This window comes from Oncorhynchus nerka, linkage group LG4 (genome assembly GCF_034236695.1).
Source record: "Oncorhynchus nerka isolate Pitt River linkage group LG4, Oner_Uvic_2.0, whole genome shotgun sequence".
Taxonomy (NCBI): Eukaryota; Metazoa; Chordata; class Actinopteri; order Salmoniformes; family Salmonidae; genus Oncorhynchus; species Oncorhynchus nerka.
The window spans coordinates 72414939-72429938 of record NC_088399.1 but is presented as its reverse complement, the minus strand read 5'-3'; the positions used below and the strand labels follow the sequence as shown (position 1 = coordinate 72429938).

The following is a 15000-nucleotide window of genomic DNA, read 5'->3' as shown; positions in this document are numbered from 1 at the left end:
AGTTGTAGGGGTTTAATGGCACAGGCAGGGAGCCCAGCCAACAGCGAGTTGCAGTAATCCAGACGGGAGATGACAAGTGCCTGGATTAGGACCTGCGCCGCTTCCTGTGTGAGGCAGGGTCGTACTCTGCGGATGTTGTAGAGCATGAACCTACAGGAACGGGCCACTGCCTTGATGTTAGTTGAGAACGACAGGGTGTTGTCCAGGATCACGCCAAGGTTCTTAGCGCTCTGGGAGGAGGACACAATGGAGTTGTCAACCGTGATGGCGAGATCATGGAACGGGCAGTCCTTCCTCGGGAGGAAGAGCAGCTCCGTCTTGCCGAGGTTCAGCTTGAGGTGGTGATCCGTCATCCACACTGATATGTCTGCCAGACATGCAGAGATGCGATTCGCCACCTGGTCATCAGAAGGGGGAAAGGAGAAGATTAATTGTGTGTCGTCTGCATAGCAATGATAGGAGAGACCATGTGAGGTTATGACAGAGCCAAGTGACTTGGTGTATTGTAAAGTGGCAGTTCCACTGGATGTCATAAGGTGAACGCACCAATTTGTAAGTCGCTCTGGATAAGAGCGTCTGCTAAATGACTTAAATGTAATGTAAAATGTGTATAGCGAGAATAGGAGAGGGCCTAGAACAGAGCCCTGGGGGATACCAGTGGTGAGAGCGCGTGGTGAGGAGACAGATTCTCGCCACGCCACCTGGTAGGAGCGACCTGTCAGGTAGGACGCAATCCAAGTGTGGGCCGCGCCGGAGATTCCCAACTCGGAGAGGGTGGAGAGGAGGATCTGATGGTTCACAGTATCGAAGGCAGCCGATAGGTCTAGAAGGATGAGAGCAGAGGAGAGAGAGTTAGCTTTAGCAGTGCGGAGCGCCTCCGTGATACAGAGAAGAGCAGTCTCAGTTGAATGACTAGTCTTGAAACCTGACTGATTTGGATCAAGAAGGTCATTCTGAGAGAGATAGCGGGAGAGCTGGCCAAGGACGGCACGTTCAAGAGTTTTGGAGAGAAAAGAAAGATGGGATACTGGTCTGTATTTGTTGACATCGGAGGGATCGAGTGTAGTTTTTTTTAGAAGGGGTGCGACTCTCGCTCTCTTGAAGACGGAAGGGACGTAGCCAGCGGTCAGGGATGAGTTGATGAGCGAGGTGAGGTAAGGGAGAAGGTCTCCGGAAATGGTCTGGAGAAGAGAGGAGGGGATAGGGTCAAGCGGGCAGGTTGTTGGGCGGCCGGCCGTCACAAGACGCGAGATTTCATCTGGAGAGAGAGGGGAGAAAGAGGTCAGAGCACAGGGTAGGGCAGTGTGAGCAGAACCAGCGGTGTCGTTTGACTTAGCAAACGAGGATCGGATGTCGTCGACCTTCTTTTCAAAATGGTTGACGAAGTCATCTGCAGAGAGGGAGGAGGGGGAGGGGGAGGACGATTCAGGAGGGAGGAGAAGGTGGCAAAGAGCTTCCTAGGGTTAGAGGCAGATGCTTGGAATTTAGAGTGGTAGAAAGTGGCTTTAGCAGCAGAGACAGAAGAGGAAAATGTAGAGAGGAGGGAGTGAAAGGATGCCAGGTCCGCAGGGAGGCGAGTTTTCCTCCATTTCCGCTCGGCTGCCCGGAGCCCTGTTCTGTGAGCTCGCAATGAGTCGTCGAGCCACGGAGCGGGAGGGGAGGACCGAGCCGGCCTGGAGGATAGGGGACATAGAGAGTCAAAGGATGCAGAAAGGGAGGAGAGGAGGGTTGAGGAGGCAGAATCAGGAGATAGGTTGGAGAAGGTTTGAGCAGAGGGAAGAGATGATAGGATGGAAGAGGAGAGAGTAGCGGGGGGAGAGAGAGCGAAGGTTGGGACGGCGCGATACCATCCGAGTAGGGGCAGTGTGGGAAGTGTTGGATGAGAGCGAGAGGGAAAAGGATACAAGGTAGTGGTCGGAGACTTGGAGGGAGTTGCAATGAGGTTAGTGGAAGAACAGCATCTAGTAAAGATGAGGTTGAGCGTATTGCCTGCCTTGTGAGTAGGGGGAAGGTGAGAGGGTGAGGTCAAAAGAGGAGAGGAGTGGAAAGAAGGAGGCAGAGAGGAATGAGTCAAAGGTAGACGTGGGGAGGTTAAAGTCGCCCAGAACTGTGAGAGGTGAGCCGTCCTCAGGAAAGGAGCTTATCAAGGCGTCAAGCTCATTGATGAACTCTCCGAGGGAACCTGGAGGGCGATAAATGATAAGGATGTTAAGCTTGAAAGGGCTGGTAACTGTGACAGCATGGAATTCAAAGGAGGCGATAGACAGATGGGTAAGGGGAGAAAGAGAGAATGACCACTTGGGAGAGATGAGGATCCCGGTGCCACCACCCCGCTGACCAGAAGCTCTCGGGGTGTGCGAGAACACGTGGGCGGACGAAGAGAGAGCAGTAGGAGTAGCAGTGTTATCTGTGGTGATCCATGTTACCGTCAGTGCCAAGAAGTCGAGGGACTGGAGGGAGGCATAGGCTGAGATGAACTCTGCCTTGTTGGCCGCAGATCGGCAGTTCCAGAGGCTACCGGAGAGCTGGAACTCCACGTGGGTCGTGCGCGCTGGGACCACCAGATTAGGGTGGCCGCGGCCACGCGGTGTGGAGCGTTTGTCTTTCTCTCTCTCTTTCTCTCTCTCTTTCTCTCTCTCTCTCCCTCCATCTCCCTTTCTCTCTCGCTCTCTCTCTCTCCCTCCATCTCCCTTTCTCTCTCTCTCTCTCTTTCTCCCTCCATCTCCATTTCTCTCTCTCTCTCTCTCTCTCCCTCCATCTCCATTTCTCTCTCTCTCCCTCTCTCTCCTCCATCCATCTCCCTTTCTCTCTCTCTCTCTCTCTCCCTCCATCTCCCTTTCTCTCTCTCTCTCCCTCCATCTCCTTCTCTCTCTCTCCCTCTCTCTCCCTACATCTCCCTTTCTCTCTCTCTCTCTCCCTCCATCTTCCTTTCTCTTTCTCCCTCTCTCTCCCTCCATCTCCCTTTCTCTCTCTCTCTCTCTCTCTCCCTCCATCTCCCTTTCTCTCTCTCTCCCTCTCTCTCCCTCCATCTCCCTTTCTCTCTCTCTCTCTCTCCCTCCATCTCCCTTTCTCTCTCTCTCTCTCTCTCCCTCCATCTCCCTTTCTCTCTCTCTCTCTCTCACTCTCCCTCCATCTCCCTTTCTCTTAACCATAATATTCACACAGCTATAATCACTGCCCCTGGTACTGTTTATAGGATCATGGTTTATAAGGAGGTTAAACAGGCCTCCCTCTCTCTCTCCTTTCCCTTTCTAGATTTCTCCAATTCTGTGTCTGTCTCTGTGTGTCTGTCTCTGTGTCTCTGTCTCTCTCTCTCTCTCTCTCTATTTCTTTCTCTCTCTCTCTCTCTCTCTCTCTCTCTCTCTCTCTCTCTCTCTCTCTCTCTCTCTCTCTCTCTCTCTCTCTTTCTCTCTCTCCCCCCCGTTTTGGTACTCTTCCAGATCTACATTATCTGCCAAATGACTCTGCCAAATCTCCCTCTCCCGTCTCCTTCTCTCTCCTTCAGCCTCCTGGCTAGATCTCAGGGTTTCATATTTGGAGGCCTTGCGATCAATACAGCGTGTTGGTGATTGGGTTGCCACGCGTGATACATTTCTGTAACCTTGGTGATGGTTTGGTGTGGAGTCTCTGGCTGAAACCCTCCCTGTATTTTGGCTCAGTGAGAGAAAGGAAAAGGAGAGGAGAGAGGGCAGAGGAGGGAAGAGGATGGGATGGGGAGAAGGATGGGGAGGACAGAGGAAAGGAAGTAAAAGGAGATGAGAGGAGAGGAGTGGAATGAGAGGAGAGGAGTGGAATGAGAGGAGTGTAGAGGAGTGGAGTGGAGTAGAGAGGAGAGGCAGGAAGAGCTACTGATTGGCTATAGCTCTGAGACACTTCGCTGCTCCCTGCGCTCCTTATTCTGTCCTCCATCCCTCTCTTTTTACTTCTCGCTCAGGTGAAATAGTTTGGTGGTGATTTCAAATGATTGTGTGTTTTAAAAATGTGATAATTTCACCCTAAATGTTCTCTTGGGTGTTAATGTTTATCTCCCCTCTCTTTCTCCCTCTCTCCCTCTCTCTTTCCCCTGCTCTCCCTGTCTCTCTCTCTCCCTCTCTTTCCTTCCCATCTATCTCTACTCCAGAACTCCATCCGCCACAACCTGTCCCTCCACACTCGGTTCATCCGTGTCCAAAATGAGGGGACAGGGAAGAGTTCCTGGTGGATGCTGAACCCAGAGGGGGGGAAGATGGGTAAGGGACCCCGGCGACGCGCTGCTTCCATCGACTGCCCCAACGGCACCAAGATCCTGAAGAGTAAAGGACGAGCCAGGGGGAAGAGGACTGGAGCTGGAGCTGGGAGTGGAGCTGTTGGTCGGGGCAGGCGGCAGGGTTATGGTCTGGGTCAGGGGGCTCGGCCGGGGATGCATCAGGGGTCTCCAGAGCATGGTAGTCCTGCAGGGAAGGGAGGAGTAGGGGTGGGAGGAGAGGAGTATGATGCCTGGACGGATCTCCACTCCCGGACCTCCTCCTCAGCTTCGACACTCAGCGGCTGCCTGTCTCCCATCCTGGCCGAGGCTGAGCCAGATGAGCCAGAGGAGGGAGGTCTGTCCTGCTCCACTTCCCCACGTCTCTATCCCAGCCCTACTTCCACTCGCTCCCCTGCCCTGGGCACTGGGGGGCACTGCCCTGGAACCTCAATGGAGCTACCCCAACTCACTGACCTGACTGGAGCTATCAGCCTGGATGAAGTCTACCCCCACCCCCAGAACCACCCTCAGACCCAGCCTCGTAATGGCTACCCCAGCCCCTACGGCTCCAGCCCCAAGGGGGAAGGCTCCTACTGCGGCCCCGTCTATGGGCAGCCATCCCTGGGCATGCTGCGGCTCCACGCCCCCATGCCCATGCAGACCATCCAGGAGAACAAGCCAGCCAGCTTCCAGCGCCCCCTGAGGGCCTACTCAGAGAACAATGCCCTGCAGAGCCTGCTGACCGGGGGGCCTGGAGGTCCTCAGTACTGCAGTAAGGACATGGTCACACTGGGAGGGCAAGGAGGGGAGTCACACACGCTCCTGACCCAGGTAACCAATCAGAGTCGCAGCAGCCACAATCATAGCCATAGCAACCATAATCATAATAACCATGAGCACGGACACAATCCAGGCCCACACAATGGTCACGGCTCAGTTCATGACCAGAACCCCAGCGGTCATCATCAGAATGGTCACCACAATCACGGTCACCCCAACCTGGACTACAACCATAGCCACAAACATCACCTCAGCCCAGGAACTGACTACAACCAGAGTCACAGCCACAAACTGAACCCAAGCCATGACCACACTCCCCGGTCCAATCAGGGTCACCACCACGGTCACCTCCAGGGTGGACCTAGACCTCCAGCCATCCAGGCTCTTTCTCCCAGAGTCAACACAGATATCCTGCAGCCCTACAGCCTCAAAACCCCCACCCCAACCCCTAGCCACTATGGCCCCCTCACCCCCCATCTCCCCACCACCAATCCCCATCCCTGCCCCCAACCCCGCCTCAGTTCTTGACATACCCCAGGACCCCTGCCTCCGCCTGGCCTCCGCCCCGGCCCCTCACCCCCACCCCCGCCACCAGCCATACCCCGGTACCACCTACCACCAGGGTATAACCATGACCGACTCCTGGCATGGCTACTACCACCACACCCTCCACCCCTCCCAGAACTACCATGGACACCTCCACCACAGCACTCACCAACCCAACCGCATGGCTCCAGACCTGGATGTAAACGTAGACATTCTCCCCAGCAGCCTAGACTGTGACGTGGAGTCCATCCTCCTCAATGACTTTATGGACACAGAGGGGATGGGGATGGACTTCAACTTTGACGGCTCCCTGTCTCAAGGAGTGGGCATGGGCATGAGCATAGCGGCTTTCGCCGGAGCGCCCCAGGGACATCACAGTCAGAACTGGGTGCCTGGGTGAAGGGGATTGGTCGGGGAAGCCCAAGGGCCAATCAGGACACAGCAGAAAGGCTTTCACCCACAAGGCTCAGCTGCAGGGGTCAGAGGTCAGGGTTCAGGGTCAGAACGTACCCTTGGACTGACTGACTGATTGACTGTGATGCTTAATGCTACAAGACAAAAGAACTGAATATGTATTGTCATGTTGTTTCCTGAGGGTCCCTTTACAATCTCTATTCTCTCTCTTCCTCTCTCTCTCTGTTCCTTCTTTCCTTTCTCTGATCCTCTCTCTGTGCTCTCTCTCATTCCCTCTGCACCCGTTCTCTCTACTCCCTCTCCCCTTCTATCTCTGTGTGCCTCCGGTCGCTCCTGTGATGGAGTAGCACCACAGCACCCTCCCAGCTCTGTGTTATACCCCTGGTTCATGTCCTTCAGTTGGTCTGCTATACTGTATCACGCACTTTACATCCATCGCTTTCAAAACAGATGCAGTATAACAAAGACTGGGGGGGGGGAGTCATAGTTTGTGTTAAGTTGAATTTATGCAAACCACTTTATTATCCATCTCTTCTTATAAAAAAGAGAGAGGCGGTATCTTACTTGAGAACAGGATCAAACAACCACATAATAAATAGGTTCAGCGGGTTGAGGTGATTGTATTTCATATGGGTTGGAAGGTAGGGAGGTCGGGGAATGGGTGGATGGAGGGTTGGCTTCACCAGGGTCAGGGCGAGTTCTCCTTCTTCCTCAAGGATGGAAGGATGAAAGGATGGAGGAATGGAGGGATGGATTGAGGATTGGGGGTCAGGAGTTCTCCTTCTCCCTGGTGGTGTCGCCCACCATAGATGGATGGAGGGATGGACGAATAGAGGATAGATAGAGGATAGAGGGATGAGGATAAGCATTGTTGGTTGTTTGCTATGTCCCCCAGTGTGGTCCAGGAGGACAGCCATCCATCAGACAGCCTCCATTTAAATGCACACAGCTAGGGCCTCCATTTAAATGCACAATCCCCTCTTTAATCTCTTTAAGCTACGGTGATGCATCACTATTGCAAATTTAATACGCCACTCTATGTTTCTCCCCCCTTCCATTCACCTCCATCTGGACACGCACGCACACATGCGCACGCACACACACACACACACACGCACACACACGCTCCATTCACCTCCGGACACACTGGTTTAATGTGTTTTGGCCAAAGTGATGATGTTAAAGTAACTGTGTACTAAATAGCGGAGGAAGGAGAAATGGAGCAATGGGGAGAGGAAAGGAGACATGGAGCAATGGGGAGAGGAAAGGAGACATGGAGCAATGGGGAGAGGAAAGGAGACATGGAGCAATGGGGAGAGGAAAGGAGAAATGGAGCAATGGGGAGAGGAAAGGAGAAATGGAGCAATGGGGAGAGGAAAGGAGACATGGAGCAATGGGGAGAGGAAAGGAGACATGGAGCAATGGGGAGAGGAAAGGAGAAATGGAGCAATGGGGAGAGGGGGAGAAATGGAGCAATGGGGAGGAAAGGAAATGGAGCAATGGGGAGAGGAAAGGAGACATGGAGCAATGGGGAGAGGAAAGGAGACATGGAGCAATGGGGAGGGGAGAAATGGAGCAATGGGGAGAGGAAATGAGAAATGGAGCAATGGGGAGAGGAAAGGAGACATGGAGAAATGGGGAGAGGAAAGGAGACATGGAGCAATGGGGAGAGGAAAGGAGACATGGAGCAATGGGGACATGGAGCAATGGGGAGAGGAAAGGAGACATGGAGCAATGGGGAGAGGAAAGGAGACATGGAGCAATGGGGAGAGGAAAGGAGACATGGAGCAATGGGGAGAGGAAAGGAGAAATGGAGCAATGGGGAGAGGAAAGGAGACATGGTAATATTCCCTCTGTGCCTCTTCCTCTCCATTTGGTGGATTTATGTAGCTCTCCTCTAATAATGAGCTTTCTCCCTGCCTGCTCTGCTTCCTGAAGAGGATTCCCATTCAACCCCAGCCTGGCTGCTTCCTCTAGCTGACCAACCACACAACACAACAGTTTACTCAATCTAGGGGCCGTCCTAAATGGGTCCCTGTCCCCTACACACTGAGTGTACAACACATTAGGAACTCTTTCAAACCACACCGGTTTGAGTGTGTCAAGAACTGCAACGCTGCTCTGTTTTTCACACTCAACAGTTTTCTGTGTGTATCAAGAATGGTTTACCACCCAAAGGACATCCAGCCAACTTGACACAACTGTAGAAAGCATTGAAGTCAACATGGCCAGCATCCATGTGGAATGCTTATGATACACCTTGTAGAGTCCATGCCCAGATGAATTGAGGCTGTTCTGAGGGCAAAAGGGGGTGCAACTCAATATTAGGAAGGCGTTGATGTCCTCAGTACAGCCCCTCTTGTCCTATCCTCCGTTCCACCTCTCACACACAGTAGGGTAAAGCCTGGAATGTTTTACACTAGTGAATTGGTACACTGATTAACACATTCAACAAGATAACAATTATTTAGTGCTATCTCCCCTTCACAGAAACTCTCCTCCTATCCTCCCCCTCCCTCTCTCTCTCTCTCTCTCTCTCTCTCTCCCTCTTTCTCTCTCACTGTCACATTCCTTCATTCCCTCCATCCCATTCACCACCCCCCTCTGTATCTCTCTCTCTCTCTCTCTCTTTCTCTCCCTCTCTCTCATCCTATCACATACTCTTATCCAGAGGTTAGACAGAGGGGAAACAACATTAATTCCCTGGCTAAAGAGATAAATGATTTATGATTTATTTATGCAAGTGTTGGTATTTTCTCATCTCATCTCCCTGGCACCAAGTCATAATTCTCTCTCTTCAGAAAGCACAAGGGAGATTTTAGAGAGGTTTTGTGCGTCCAGTAACAGGGGGAAAAAGCCAGGCTATTAGTGCTTGAACAACAAGGTCCTCCTGGTCCCATTTCACATTGTATTAACGGTACAAAGAACATAGGAATTGGCTGGCTATTCAGCACAAACAGATCTGGGATCAGACCAGTCCTCTGCCACTCCACCCTTCAGATTCCTACAGTATCTGTTGTCTCTAGTCGAGCTTTACTTTGCTGTTGTCTATTTTCTTGTGGTTGTCCTGTTCTGTGATCGTCAGTGAGGTCCTTTGTCTTGATAGGGTGCTTTGTGTTTGCAGCATTTTTACTCCAGGAGGGAGACAGGGGGGGGGTCCTGTCCTAGCACCTGAGAGAGAGAGAGAGAGAGAGAGAGAGAGAGAGAGAGAGAGAGAGAGAGAGAGAGAGAGAGAGAGAGAGAGAGAGAGAGAGAGAGAGAGAGAAGGATTGAGAGGCAGGGAAGGAGAGTTATTTTTAGGGGAGAGGCTAGAAGGGAGGTAAAGGGACAAGGAGAGAAAGGTAGAGAGACCAGGGAGGTTAGAAGGGAGAGAGAGAAGGAGTAAGAGAGAGAGGCAGACTGTGAGACAGTGATATTTTCCAGCCGAGTAGCTTCCTGTAGAACTGGCCTTTTGAATCAGGCCAAATGTCAAGTGCTACTCTGCTGGCACCAACACGCTCAGATCAGATAACTATCCCTCTGCTCTGATCAAAGAGGAACAACGACGGGTATCTTCACAGGGTTTTCTCTTCCGTTCGTTGTTCCTTTCTTTCTTTTTGACTTGAGATGGCATATTTTTGTAACCCGACTGTAATTTCGTGTCTGGCCCCAGCGTGCACTAGCTTGTGTGTTGAGCATCTCATGAGTGTGTGTTGTGTGTGTGTGTGTGAAGCACACATGATGATGTACAAGAAGATGTACAGAATTGATGATGGAAATCCCTTGCCCTGTAATATCACTTGTCCTGGTCTCCTTCCAACCAGGTCACCCGTGATACAAGTCAGTATTCGACGTCCATCCATGTCTGAGGACGTCTGGAGATGACATGGAAACCGGCCTCTAGGGGCAACAGTGAGAGCTGGTACCTTCAACTAGGTTTTGGTTGTGAACGAGGATGGTGGATGGTTTTTAGCATCTGCCTCTGATTCCAAAGGTTGCAAATTCAAATCCACTGCTAGAAAGTTGTTTTTGACATTTTTGTGTTAAGCTTTTCCCAAACCTTATCCCTTACCTTAACCATTCGGCGTTCATGCCTAACCTTATCCCTTACCTTAACCTTTCGGCGTTCATGCCTAACCTTATCCCTTTTTAATTTTTTATTTTACCTTTATTTTACTAGGCAAGTCAGTTAAGAACAAATTCTTATTTTCAATGACGGCCTAGGAACAGTGGGTTAACTGCCTGTTCAGGGGCAGAACGACAGATTTGTGCCTTGTCAGCTCGGGGATTCGAACTTGCACCCTTTCGGTTACTAGTCCAACGCTCTCACCACTAGGCTACCCTAACCACTAGGCTACCCTAACCTTATCCCTTACCTTAACCATTCGGCATTCATGCCTAACCTTAGCCCTAACCTTAAAAATTCTGAGTTAATGCCTAACATGTTCTTTAAACACTTCCAAATTTAACATTTGCAACAACTTCCAAATTTGTCGTTTGAGAAACATGGATGAACGTCTAATTCTGTCGTGAGACTGTGAGAGCTAGTTGCTCCTTCATGCCCGGTGAGGTACAACATACGTACATACATACATACATACATACATACATGATATATACAGGTTATATTTATTGGTTGAGAAGATGGGTTCTGTGCTGTGGCCCTTTGACTCCCTCAGTCCCTCATTATCTTTATTACAGAGACATGATGATGCTTCTATTACAATCTGATTCTGTACATAATCTATATTGGAGAAAAAATTGTATTATAATTTTTTGGGACAAGCAAAATATCAATTTCTTTTCTAAAATGATGTGTCTGATCATCTGTGACTATAAAATAAAACAAAAGAGATCATAGACTTGTTTTGTTCCTGTTTATTTGTGTGTGCAGATGTGCACGTGTAAGCCTGCCTGTGTGTGTGCGCGTGTGTACATGCATGCCTGAGTGTGTCTCCGCTCATTCATTCAGTTGTGTGTGTGTGTTCCTTCATAGACACACTGCTGTGCATTAGATGTGCCAGCCAACCCCGGCAGTACACCCCCTGTCATTATTACCATACTATAGCTGTAACTCCTGACACATCACAGCAGCAAAGTGGGGTCTCTTGGTGTGTATGTGGGGGTGAGTCGGTAGGGGGCAAGAGAAATGGAGGGATATGTGAGTGGGTGGGAGTGAAATGGCTATCAGAGGTGACTTTCAGTGGGATAAACTCTCATAACATCCATAAACACAAACACACATAAACATATTAGCTCACGAACATAATAAAAACAGACCAAATGAGTCGTGTGTGTGGTGCACGCTAGCAGGTGCGTTGTGTGTGTGTACCAGCCATAAACTGGTGTGAAAGTGCTGACGCTCAGAGAGACATATTCTTGGAGCTGAGAGATCCCCTGCAGGCCTAGTAACCTTGAGCTCCATCCCCCAGCCATGGTAAACCAAGTCAGGCATACCAGACAGACAGTGTGTCCCCGGCCACAGCCACAGCCCCATCCACATACACACACAGCCCCACTGGAGCCCAGCAGGGGGCCCTAGCCTCTGGCCTGACTACAACCTGCCCTGAGACCCCCCAGTGTGTGAGCGTGCTACTGGCCTAACCTGTCCACTGCGTGATAAGAGAGAGAGAGTGAAAGAAAGAGAGAGAGAGAGAGAGAGAGAGAGAGAGAGAGAGAGAGAGAGAGAGAGAGAGAGAGAGTGGGAGAGAGAGAGAGAGAGAGAGAGAGAGAGAGAGAGAGAGAGAGAGACCAGTCTTCACTCGCTCCATTCATCTATATTTCACAGCATTGTCAATTAGTGTCTAAGTGTGGTTGGAGAGAGATATAGAGCAAGAGAGAGAAAGAGAGACTGATAGAAAGAGACAGAAAAGGAGACATGTCTCTGTGGGTTGTCTGCTCCAGGTCACCGTGTCCTGGTGATGTCCTCTCTCTGTTCCCTTTCTACCCCAGCCAGCGGAATCCTGCCTGGGCAGATCTGAGGCAGGGAGGAGGTCCTAATACAGGAGAGGGGAGTCCTATATCTGGACCACAATACTGTCTGGGTAGGGGTAGAGGAGGACAGGGAGACTGGGGGAGGATAAAGGGAGAGCAGAGACAGGGGGGACTCTGGAGTGTCAAAGGATAGAGAATAGAGGAGGGGGAGACTGGAGCATCAAAGGATAGAGAATAGAGGAGGGGGAGACTGGAACATCAAAGGATAGAGAATAGAGGAGGGGGAGACTGGAGCATCAAAGGATAGAGAATAGAGGAGGGGGAGACTGGAGCATCAAAGGATAGAGAATAGAGGAGGGGGAGACTGGATCATCAAAGGACAGAGAATAGAGGAGGGGGAGACTGGAGCATCAAAGGACAGATAATAGAGGAGGGGGAGACTGGAGCATCAAAGGATAGAGAATAGAGGAGGGGGAGACTGGAGCATCAAAGGATAGAGAATAGAGGAGGGGGAGACTGGAGCATCAAAGGATAGAGAATAGAGGAGGGGGAGACTGGAGCATCAAAGGACAGAGAATAGAGGAGGGGGAGACTGGAGCATCAAAGGATAGAGAATAGAGGAGGGGGAGACTGGAGCATCAAAGGATAGAGAATAGAGGAGGGGGAGACTGGAGCATCAAAGGATAGAGAATAGAGGAGGGGAGACTGGAGCATCAAAGGATAGAGAATAGAGGAGGGGGAGACTGGAGCATCAAAGGACAGAGAATAGAGGAGGGGGAGACTGGAGCATCAAAGGATAGAGAATAGAGGAGGGGGAGACTGGAGCATCAGAGGATAGAGCATAGAGGAGGGGGAGACTGGAGCATCAAAGGATAGAGAATAGAGGAGGGGGAGACTGGAGCATCAGAGGATAGAGAATAGAGGAGGGGGAGACTGGAGCATCAAAGGATAGAGAATAGAGGAGGGACTTCCCTGCAGTTTGGAACAGCTGTGATCTGCAGTCGCCTGGTTCTCCAGGGGAACCAGTCTGCAGAGAGGAGACATGAGGCCCCAGGCATAACCCCAGGCTATTCACAGCAGCCATATGCCCAGCTAGGGAGGAGTACAGACTATGGATGAGGACCTATGTTACCGTATGACTGGGAATCAATGGCTGGAGTGTTGAGAGGAGACAGAGACCAGAGAGGGACTGAGGAGTGTTGTGTTATGTGATTAGGGTTAGGAAGCAGAGAGGGAATGAGAAGGCTACTGTTGTGTTGTCGGTGACCAGCCCAGGCCAGGTCAAACCGAGGCTATATTAGAGATGCCCCCCCCCGAGCACCAAGACATACAACTATGATGTCAAACATCTCCATGGTCTGATAGACCCGACCGTACATGAAAGCAGAACCAGCTACTGTAGCTGCAGGGGAAACGAAACGCCAAGCAAAGTGACGGGTAGAGTAGGAAATGAATGAACGTTCTGAAGCAGAGCTGTACCTGCCTCTGGGAGAAGGAAGGATAGAAAGGAGGAGAGGGGCTCATTGAAGTTGTGGGTCTGCCTCTCCGTGACCAGCCAGCCAGACAGGTGGTGGACCTGTGGCAGTGAGATGCATATGAAAGTGTAATGAGATTGCCTTGCATAGAACCATTGTCTCTCTCTCTTCCAGGAGAGCTGGACCAGGATGGTGAGGCAGAGTGTGATATGATGTCACTGACACCTGGGGAATAGCAGAGCAGAGTGGCCTGGTGAACGATACAGAGCCGGAGGACAAGCAGTGTGTGTGTGTGTGTGTGTGTGTGTGTGTGTGTGTGTGTGTGTGTGTGTGTGTGTGTGTGTGTCGGAGCAGTGGTGATGGGAGGACAATGTTTATGCTACACACTGATTTGCTCTGATGGACACAATCTAGCGTACCTACTTCCTCGCTCCCTGTCTCAGACTCTGCCTGGTTGTGCATATTCAATATAGTTTGGACACAAAAATATAGTTTGAACAAAAAAACGTCCTTCAAAAGTGTAGGCAGAAGGGTCATATGTTTACTACTTCATGTGTGATGTGTTTTTATCGTACTCATCTTCAGAGCCAAAACATTCTCTGGTATACCGTGTGTTCTGCTACTACCTGCCCCAGGGACTCAGATAAACATCCCTTTATTACAATGTCCACCTCTACCATCTAAGCTGGGATAACTGCTTGTTTGATTACACACCTTTTTTGGTCTGAGACCAGTTCATTCAGTTAGTTGAGATGGACCTAAGGGAGTTGTAGTTCTGGATAGTGATGTGATGTTGTACTGTTGTAGTCCTAAGTCAACGCGTCGGGTTAAAACAGAATGATAAAACAATAACAATGAACCTAATGCTAGTAGCCTCCCCTTAAAGTGAATTAAGAACAAAACACTACATTTTAAGAAGTAGGCATTGGTCTGAAAACGAAAAAGAAAGGACATTTACGAGTACCGCAAAGCCTTCTCCACCCATGCTCTACCAAGGTTTTCCAGCACACAACAATGACCTACTACACTAGCTATGTTTGTTGATCGTATGCAGGTTGCTTAGGATTCAAACATTCTCAAACAGCCTAATTCATACTCTTATAGGAAGTTCCCCCACAATAATGTGATTTATTTCGCATAGAAGTTAAAGTATTGGATTCTTCACACACCACACTATTCCCATTCCACAAACAAATATATACAGTACCAGTCAAAAGTTTGGACACACCTATTCATTCAAGAGTTCTTCTTTATTTTTACTATTTTCTACATTGTAGAATAATAGTAAAGATATAGAAACTATGAAATAACACATGGAATCATGTAGTAACCCAAAGTGAAGGGGTCTGAATACTTTCTGAGTGCACTGTATGTGCGGCTGTCATGTTGAGGTCCTTACTGCAGGGGCGTGGGGCATGGGGCATGGGGGTGGCAGAGGTTTGATCTTGGGGGCTCACTGCATATAGTATGTGGCCAGGATTAGTTTGGGGGGGGGTCGTAGTTGATTGGAGTGCGGAGGGGGTGTGGCTTGGGATGCTGTGATCTGGGTGTAGGTCTCGGAGTGGATTCTCTCGGTACAGGTCCTTCAGGAGGGGGTTTCGCAGGTCTGAGAGGGTGTCTTACTGGTCTGGCCGGGGTTAGTTGCTC

The 15000-nt window shown here is 50.4% G+C and overlaps 1 protein-coding gene across 1 annotated transcript in view; it reads left to right on the top strand.

Moving 5' to 3' along the window:
- Window positions 1-5533, top strand: part of LOC115128551 (forkhead box protein O3-like) — a 13642-nt gene extending 8109 nt beyond the window's left edge. The window contains exon 2 of the mRNA XM_065018136.1: window positions 4121-5533. Within this exon, the coding sequence (XP_064874208.1) occupies window positions 4121-5533 (1413 nt within the window). The remainder of the gene's footprint in view (window positions 1-4120) is intronic.
- The last annotated feature ends 9467 nt before the right edge of the window (window positions 5534-15000 follow it).